Below are 10,000 nucleotides of genomic sequence, written 5' to 3'. Positions count from 1 at the left end.
AAGATCAGTGGGGATAGGCAGTTCCCTTGGAAGATGCCCCTCCTAATTTCTAGTGTCCCTAAACTTCTTCCGTATGCTGTCAGGTCCGTCCTCTCAATTCGCCATACTTTTTCCAAGCAATCGCTCAACATTCGATGCAATACCAAATAGGTTCATACACTCCATAATCCAAGAATCTGAGATCATATCGTACGCCTTACGATAGTCGATCCATGACATAGCTAAGTTATTTTCCTCCTCTTACAGTCTCCAAGTACAGTTTTGCCTATCAGGAGTTGATCCTTAGTACCTCTGCACTTACGCTTGTAACCCTTCTGCTCATGTGGCAGGACTCCATTTTCCCCCTATGTTTGTACATTGACTCTGCGAGTATTCCAGTCAATAACTTCCGCATAAGTGGCAAACAGGATATCGGCCTGTAATTGTTTATTGTATTGCCTTTTTCGATGTTTTTCAAGCACAGCACTGTCCTACCAAATGTCAAGTACTCTGCTGTTACTTGGTCGGCATTTAACAAGGTACTGAGTTGCGCAGCTATTCGTGCATGACATTCACCAAATCTTTTGATCCAGTAGCCTTGAACTCCATGTGGTCCTGGGGCCTTCCAGTTGCTCATTTTTTTGCTGATTTCCTTCACTTCCCTAACTGAAATGACTAGTTCAGCCTGTTTTGGATACACTGCTGTTTGTTTCGGTTCTTGGAACCATTCAGCATCTTTCTTGTGTTCCTTGTCTTTGCGCCAGATGTCACTCCAAAACCTTTGACTTTCGATGTTATCTGGTATCAACTTTTCATCTGTACACTCTCCATTTATTTCTTTATAGAATCTCTTCTGATCTCCTCTGAATACTCTATTCTGGTGGTAATCCTTCATTCTTTGGTCGTATCTTACCAACTTTGCTTTCTTTGCAGACGATGAGCTGGTAGATTCGTTAGCACGCCGAGCAAAAAGCTTGGTGGCATTTCGCCCGTCTTTACGTTCTGAATTCAAATTCCGCCGAGATCGACTTTGCCTCTTGTCCGGTTGAGATCGATAAAAGAAGTACCATTTGCGTACTGGTGTTGATGTAATCGACTAGCCTTCTCTCCCAAAATTTTAGGATTTGTGCCTATAGTAGAAAGGATAGTTTAAATTATTATTGTTGTTGTTGTTGCTATTATTATTCCTGGACCAAGCGAGGACTGAGGCAGGCCCGTCAGTCGGGCAATGCGGTCGGTGGATGTCCCACCTTGGAGTTCTACAGAGCATTAGGGGTGAAGGTATAAAGAAAACAACAGCAAAATAGCGGAAATAATAGCGGTTTCTTTTATTTAGTGTATGTCAGTAAACAAACATGACAGAAAAAAAAATCAAGATGAGATGAAGCATGAGGAGGAGTAACAGAGGCAGACAGACGAATGTGTAGGTGAATGAGTGGATTGGGTGAAGATTCTATAACAAAGCTTATATATAGAAAATATATGAACTGTGCAATGAAAGAAGTTTCTTTTATGTAAAACTAAGAGAATAACAATATCAATGGTGAACTAGAGAATAACAACCAGATAACATGTTGATGACGATGTCGACGACATCGACGCCGCCGACGCCACCGAAGCCGCCAACACTGCCAACGCTGCCAACGCCACCGACGACGACGACGATGATGATGATGATGATGACCACGATAATGATGATTGCAGTTGCAATAATATGTAATTACTGAATCTGGTAAATCGCTAAAGCAGTGTCAGGAAAGGACAGAGTATATTACATTGAATACCCTCGATATGTTGCTGGTAGTTATGTATATAAACTATGTATGTAACCAAGTGATACGTCAATCATATATATTGCTGTTGTGCCTGAATATATAATAAATTGAATTAGCTAACAGAAAAATTTAGTGGAATTTGAATTATCCACCATCTGTTACTGATATTTTTTATGAATCGAATAGTCTTCCAAGACGTGCAATGGTAGTGTGTGGAACCTGAGTCGTCAGATAATAGTATTCTTTGAAATACAGGGTTGGCCAAAAGTCAAGCACCAAAACATTTGACATATTTTACTATTATTTTGTTCATCATGTACAATAAAGTGTGTATTCATCATTTATTTTATTGTATTTCATTCAATTTTAGAAAAACTGAAGCATATCTTTGACAATTCTGGGGCGTATCGAACTTATTTTGTGAGTGACTTTTGGCCCACTCTGTATGTCTATCATCCGTGATATATAACGTTCAAAGTAGTGAGTGTCTCCAAACAACAAAAACGAAATCAAGGACAATTTATTGTAATACAATAACTGAAGTTGAGTACTACTCTCCGCCAATTCTTGTTCTACAGCGAAGGATTCCACAAGACCAAAACATTATGCAACAAAATTTTATTACCTTAAGAAAAATGAAAGCAAAAACAAAAAAAAAAAATTTAAATCCCGTTGTTGTCAACTGCAGCCGAGTATGACTGGATAGCATGTATCATGCTTCGGCAATTGTTTCGTTTTAAGGTTCCTATTTATTGATGGGTCGATATGGACCCCCTCCTCGGTCTTTCTATTCACGATCCTGCGGAACATTGATATTGTGACAGCTGGAGGAGAAGAGATGACGAACTACACCAGAGCTTGGCCTGTGTTCATTTTCATTTGAATAAACAAGAGTACGTGAAACGATGTACCACTTGATCCAGGAAACAAATCTACCTTACAACCGTGACTCAAACGCTCCAGCCAGAAGGCATTCGCTTACTTTCAACTTCTTCCTTCATATCAATATAACTCATGGGCAAAGGATATTTATTACCGCTTAGTCGGGGAAGAAAGGGCAGTTGTCATTACTCTTTATTTTTTCAGGGACCTCGAAACGAATGGGACAAAGAGAAGTTTTTTTCTAAAACCAGATACCCAACCCGAAGGCTTGTAACTGACTTAAATCCACTAAAGGCGGATATTGATGTTAAAATTCCTGACGGGTTAAGTCTACCATCGAAGGGTGCAATGAACTGGAACAAATGACATAAGACATCTCATCTGACAGACAAACAATTCTGCTATTCTGTTGTATTTCCAATGTTTTGAAATACTGTCAAATACTACAAATGTTTAACATTGCAATCAGCGATGATGCAATGTATCTTTGAACAGGTTTTAGATAAAGATGTTGATATTTTAAACTGTAAATAAAAGAAATAGAACAATTAAAATGATACATTCCATACTCATCGTGGCTCTGTGGTAAAAAGTTTGTTCCCCAACCATATGGTTCCTAGTTCAGTCCCACTAGGTAGCACCTTGGGTAAATGTCTTCCTTTATAGCTTCCAAAGCTTTGTGAGTGGATTTGGTTGACGGAAACTGAAAGAAGCCCGTCGTTTGTACGTACATTCATACATATATACATACATACATACATACATATATGTATATATATATATATATGTATGTGTGTGTGTGTGTGTGTGTGTGTGTGTGTGTGTGTGTGTGTGTGTGTGTCTTTGCGTCAGTTTTTGTCTTCTACCGTCGCTTGATAACCGGTGTTGGTGTGTTTACGTCCTTGTAACCTAGCTGTTCGAATAAAAGGAACAGATAAAATAAGTACCAGACTTTAAAAAAATAAATCCCGGGGTCGATTAGTTCGACTAAAATTCTTCAAACCGGTGCCCCAGTAAGACAGCAGCCTAATGGACTAAAACAAGTAAAATAACAGATAAACGATTTCACGCATGTAGTAAATGCCCAGTTCCATTCCACCAAAATATAAAGAGCCAACCAAGTTGCTCGACTTACTAAATATAGCCTCCAAGTCTATCAGAAACCACACAATGCCACCTTAAAATAGAAAGGGCAGATTGGGTGATGTAATTTTTGATACGCTATACTTAAAACTACAATGATGGTCGTAGCTGCAACGCGTTCGATCATAGGTTTTCTCAATCTATACTTGCCTAGAGTAAGAGAAACGAGAAAATGAAAAAAAAAAAAATCAAAATTTAGTTTTGTTTCAGCAGATTTTTAACAAGCATTTTAGATTTTCAAAGTTCTTTACCAAAACATGTTAGAATTTAACAACTGAATGATTTTCTAGATGTCCCACTTGGCTACAAGAGTGATGTAGTGTATTACATAACCATTGAACTGTTTTTCTCAGTTGAAGCAGTTTGGTTTCTTGGAGTGAAAGAAATATTACATGTGTGGCTGAGTCTGATATTCCTACTGCAGTTTTTTTTCTTTTGACTAAATTTTAGGGCTAATTACCCGTTTGCAAAAAAATTAAACGGTTACAGAGTTTGTGATTCTGGTCATGGATAATTTAATGGCCTCGTTTAGCTATTCAAAGTTATACTGAAACTTGGAAAACTTTGCCCATTCCAAATATTATTCTTTATTTTTATTTTTTTAAATCTTTTATCTTTACTTTTTTTCTGTGATAGGACTGCTGCTATGCTGGGGCATCGCCTTGAAGAGTTTAGACGAACAAATCTACAAAAAAAAACATTTTTTAAAATTCTCGTACTTAATCTATCGCCTTCTTTTGCCAAACTGCGTGTTTACAGGGAGGTAAACAAACCAACACCGATTCTCAAGCGGTGGGGAGGACAAACTCAAACTCAATGATACACACGCATACACACACGCGTGCACACACACATACACACACACACACACACACACACACACACACACACACACACACACACACACAACTCTTTCTTTCTCTCTCACTCTATCTATTTCTATTTCTCTCTGTCTATCCCTCTTTCTCTCCCTTACACACACATATTATTTGAAAACATTTAAACTCTTCGTTACTATTATTCTCTTATCGTTCTCCATTTAACGATTTTTTTCTTCCTTCGGTTAGTTTGCCAAGAAAAACTGATCGAAATTTGAATCTGTGAAGATTGTTTTCTTTTAGATTTGAGATTGTGTCATTATTGAATGGAGCTGGACAAACTGATACGACATTGTCATTGGTTATTAGATTGATGTATTAAGATTTAGCTGTTACACAAGTTCTAGTATTTTGAAGACCTACTCATACATGATTCTCAACTTGATTTTGCCATTTTGGAGTGGCGACCTTGATACAAGTTACACATAACAAAAAAGATAAATACTTTGGCACTCTTTTGAAAACAATATAATATGTAATACCTTTAAGTGGTTCCAATAGTCTAAACCAATCATACCGTTAACGATTTAACTGACTGATCTTTGAAGAACTTCAGGTGATTGATTGACAGAATGAACAAAGCAAAAAGATAAAAGATACTACTCTTGTACGTACAAGATGTTGATATCTGACAACACATTCAATGCTGGCTTAACATTTCTGGATATATTCTGTAGAACATTGTAGCAGCAAAAGAAAAATATAGTATGGCTTTTACTTAAGTGACTTAATTCCGAGTTCAAACCCCTTTGACTTCCACTTTGATTGTCATTTTTCAAAGATCCATAAAATTAGTATTAGTTAAGTACTGGTCCGATTTTATCGACCATATTCTCTCTCCTAAAACCTCGATCTAAAGCACATGCTAGAAATCATTGTACATATATATATGCAATGATTTCTAAAAGGGCTCTAGATCAGAACTTTAGGGGAGAGGATATGGTCGATAAAATTGAACCAGTACTTAACCATTATTAATTCTGTGATTTTGGAGGAGTGACATAGTGGAAGTCAATGGGAATTGAACTCGAAATTAAAATCACGTAACTAAGAGTCATATATATATATATAAAGTACAAAAATTTAAAAAGAAAGACGAAGAAGAGGTAAGAAACAAGGAGAATTAAGTTGGCGGTCAGGAAAACTGGAAGAAATCCTTAACGTTTCGAGCATACACTCTTCTACGGAAAGGATAGATGAAGAGAGAAAAAATAGAGAGAGAAGAACAAACGAGTTTCGATTAGATGGTCACCGCATCCTGAAATGATTGGAATAAGAAGTTGTGTTCAGACGGTGGGTGGCGGGGCAGGAGGACAAGAGGTATGACAGTGACCTGGCATGTGTATGAGTGCGCGTGTGTGTGTGTGTGAGCAAGTGCGTATGAGCAAGCGCGTGCATGTATGTATTAAGCTATTGTGTGCGTGTATACTCCATATATATGTATATTATACATACATACATATAAATCTATATATATATATATATATATATATATATATATATATATATATATATATATATATATATCACCATTGGACTTTATAAAATACAAAGCGGATCAAGAAATTAAATGATAGTATGATATCGTTATGCCACTGGATTTAAGCGACAAAAGTTTGTACAACAATTTGCCACTACTCTCGCTCACCTTAGTAGGTTCCAACGACAAGCACTGCGATATAACTGGTACTCTTTTGACTGCAAGTTTTATGTCAGAGTATCTTTTTCCTAGAAGAGCCGCATTCCCTACGGCTTTGTCAAAAATGACGGGAACCTCCTCTACTCGCAGAAAATCTATTTAATCCATAGACGGGACCCATTCCCGGTCAGAACGGACTTGGGAGTAATGGTAATTAAAGGGTGACTCTGCTCCCCACAACCTCAGAACTCCCGAATTGGAACCACACCACATATATATGCATATACACGTTCAAACATAATGCCTACAATAGCAAATATAATTCTGCATAGTAGAACTGAAGTATCTTTATTTTATCTTACCCTGATGGTTGTATCATGCGACCCACTGATCACAATATTGTGGCTGAAGAGATGGACACACCAAACACTCTTTTTATGACCCACAAGTGTTTGCTTCAATTGCGCAGTTGACAAAATCCATACTTTGATCGTGTTATCAGTACTACCAGTAGCCAAGAGATCTTCGTACGTAGACAATGAAAGCACTCTGAAAATAGACGAATACGTTTTGCGTTTATTTGTACATTCTTTTACTCTTTTACATATTTCAGTCATTTGATTGCTGCAATGTTGTGGAATTACCTTTAAAATTTTTATTATTGTTCAAATTAATTCCAGTACTTATTTGTAAGATTGGTACATATTCTGTCGACCTTTTTGCCGAAGCACAAAGTTATGGGACGTAAACAAACACTACTTATTAAGCAGTGAAGAACAAACACAACGATACGTGCGCCAGTTGTGACTAAAAGCTAGATGCCTGAAACGTGAAACTGAATCGCTAGTTACAACCACTCAAGAACAAACCGTTAGAACGAACTTGATAAAGGCAAAGATTTTAAAAATTTAGCCAAACAGCGAACGCAGAATGTGTCGAAAGTTGACGATAGCGGTAAACTAGCTCAGAAAGAATATAAACATAAGTACCATTGTGTCGATAAAAAGAATGCATTGGAATTTTAGCCAAGGTTTTGGATTTGAGGTGATGAGACCAATTGTAGTTTATATCTGCATGAAAACAAACTCTAGTTTTCCGGCAGATTGTAACTACCAGAAAAGAACTAGAATATGGTCGAAATGAATGCAAAAGAATGAACTCTGCTGAAAGCACCCAATGATGGTTAGAATTAAATTGACCAGTGTTTTAAGATTACGTCACAATTTATTTATATCCTCTCTCAGTTGGGTTTTAAGCAATTTTCCTCGAATATTATTTGCTCAATTTATAGAGCAAATGGATTTATTTTAGCTATTGATATTGTCTGGTGTAAATTGTTTCAGAGAGGGAAAGAGAGAGCTGGGGAAACGGGGAGAGGGGGAAGAGAGCGGGTAGAGAGAGAGAGAGAGAGAGAGAGAGAGAGAGAGAGAGAGAGAGAGAGAGAGAGAGAGAGGAGGGAGAAAGATAAAAATAGAGAGGGGATGGTTGGAAGTCAATCTAGGTCGAAATCACCAGGATACTTTAATCCGAAAATTGTATTTTTTTTTTTAGCAAAACTAGAAATTCTTTGTTAGAGTGAATGAAATTCATCTGATTTTTGGTGTTATGTAATGTATGAATCTATACATAACAACATATGTGTATACACACACATACACACACACACACACACACACACACACACACACACACACGCACACACATAAAAGTGTGAGTGTGTGTGTATGTATCTGTGCGTGTGTGTGTGTGTGTGTGTGTGTGTGTGTATGAACCTCTGTGTAAGCTCCTAGTTGTTTTACATACACGCACATGTAGAAAGAATATTTTATTTTCGATCAAAAAACAACTTTTATTCTTTCACGCAGCAGAAATATTTTGCCAGGAGCTATAACTATTATACTAAATTGACGTGACATGTAGTAGACACAATGGGTTAGAAGGAAGGCAGGGCGGGGAATGGAGGCAGTAGACAGGTAAACATATGCATATACATATACACACAACGAAAGTGCATACATACATATAAACATATGGATAGACATACCATGAGAGAGAGAGAGAGAGGGGGCTGGAGAGAAATAGAAAAATTGACAGGTAAGAATATGGGTAGAAAGAATGGAAAAAGAAAGAAGAAAGGAAAGAAAGATGAGAAAGAAAGGGAAGAAACGTGAATAAGCAAAGAATAAATGAAGCAAAGACATAAAGACGGGAAGAAAGATAGAAAAAAATAATAAAAAGAGAAAGGAGACAAATAAAAAGACGACAGAAGTAAAAAAAAAAATGACAATGACAAACGAAAAGAAACAAAACAAAACCAATAATTGGAGGAGATGGCAGAAGAAAAAAGAAAGAAGGGAGAGAGAAAAGAAAGGAAAGAAAGAAAAAAGAAAGAAAGGAAGAAAGGGGAAGAAAATTGCGAGAAAGAATGATGTATGTATGAATAGATGGATAAATAGATAGAAAAAGAAAGAGAAAATATAAAAAGACGGAAGAAATGTAGAACGAAGAGGAAAGATAGAAACGACAAGCAGAAATATGTATGTATGTATGTATGTATGTATGTACGTATGTATATGTGCGTGTCTATATGTATGTATATATGTGTGTGTGTATGTATGTCATTCAGTTTATTTTAAGATTTCTTGCGAATAGAGAAAGAACCGGTTTCTAACCTATATCCAAGTTTCCTTCATTGGAATTTCAACATCAACAGAGTATTTTTTGTTTGTATGTTTGTATGTATGTATGTATGTATGTATGCATGTATGTATGTACAGATTTGTATGTTTTATGTATGTAGTTGCATATCTAGACATGCTCATATATACTTAAATGATAAACTTCTGGAAAGTTTTACAAATTTTTACAGCTCCAGCAATTGATTGGATCTGTAGTCTTCGAATTAGCTTTTTCATTTCTGGTTTTGAGAAGCATAATTTCTCAAGATTGGTATTTAGGCAGTGTGTTACTTATCCCAGGACTCCAATAACTACAGGTATAAACCTGAACTTGTAATCTGGATAGAGTAACTGCAAATTTCTCAATAGTTCAGCATAGGTGCTCTCTTTTTCACCGATCTTCAGCTTTATATTAAAATCCGCTGGGTAGCTAATTTCCACAACTGTGCACAGTTTCTCTTCTCTATCTCAAATCATTATATCAGGTCTGTTGTGCTTATATTTTATTAAGGTCTTCACTGGTACATTCCACCAGTATTCCTTTTTATTATGAGTGGCTATGGCTTCTACCATATTATGGGGTTTTATTTCTTTGTCCTCAAGATTATCCTTCCGACAGTTTTCATTATAGAGCGTCTTAGCTACAACATCATGTCTCATTGATAGATAATACCGTGATGACATTTTCGGACAACTGCTTATGATGTGGCTGATATCTTTAGTGTGAAGTCCACAAAGTCTGCATCAGTTGTCTCATTTTACGGCTTTTCCCGCATCTCTATCCTTTTTGTGCATTAGCTACTTGGTGGATATTTCCTGTTCCTAGATTGCAAACGCATACCTTTCAAAGTGGGGGTAGTAATCCGGCTATTCGTCCATGATAAACTGCCTTGATGATCGATGTTACTATCATCACGGAGCTTTCTACTAGCATATCCATGCATTGTCTTCTGCTCATATAGGCTCATCTTTTTATCTGATGGTATGTATATGTGAATGTGTGTATGTATGTATGTATGTATGTAT

At 36.7% G+C, this 10,000-nt stretch overlaps 1 protein-coding gene across 1 annotated transcript in view; it reads right to left on the bottom strand.

Annotated features, from left to right (window-relative positions):
• Positions 1–10,000, bottom strand: part of LOC106871565 (F-box/WD repeat-containing protein 7) — a 147,045-nt gene that overhangs the window by 20,006 nt on the left and 117,039 nt on the right. The window contains exon 6 of the mRNA XM_014918071.3: positions 6,659–6,845. Within this exon, the coding sequence (XP_014773557.2) occupies positions 6,659–6,845 (187 nt within the window). The remainder of the gene's footprint in view (positions 1–6,658; positions 6,846–10,000) is intronic.

This window comes from Octopus bimaculoides, chromosome 2, assembly GCF_046866305.1.
Source record: "Octopus bimaculoides isolate indiv1 chromosome 2, ASM4686630v1, whole genome shotgun sequence".
Classification (NCBI taxonomy): Eukaryota; Metazoa; Mollusca; class Cephalopoda; order Octopoda; family Octopodidae; genus Octopus; species Octopus bimaculoides.
Note: the sequence above shows the minus strand (reverse complement) of the source record. Positions and strands in the feature narration are given on the sequence as shown.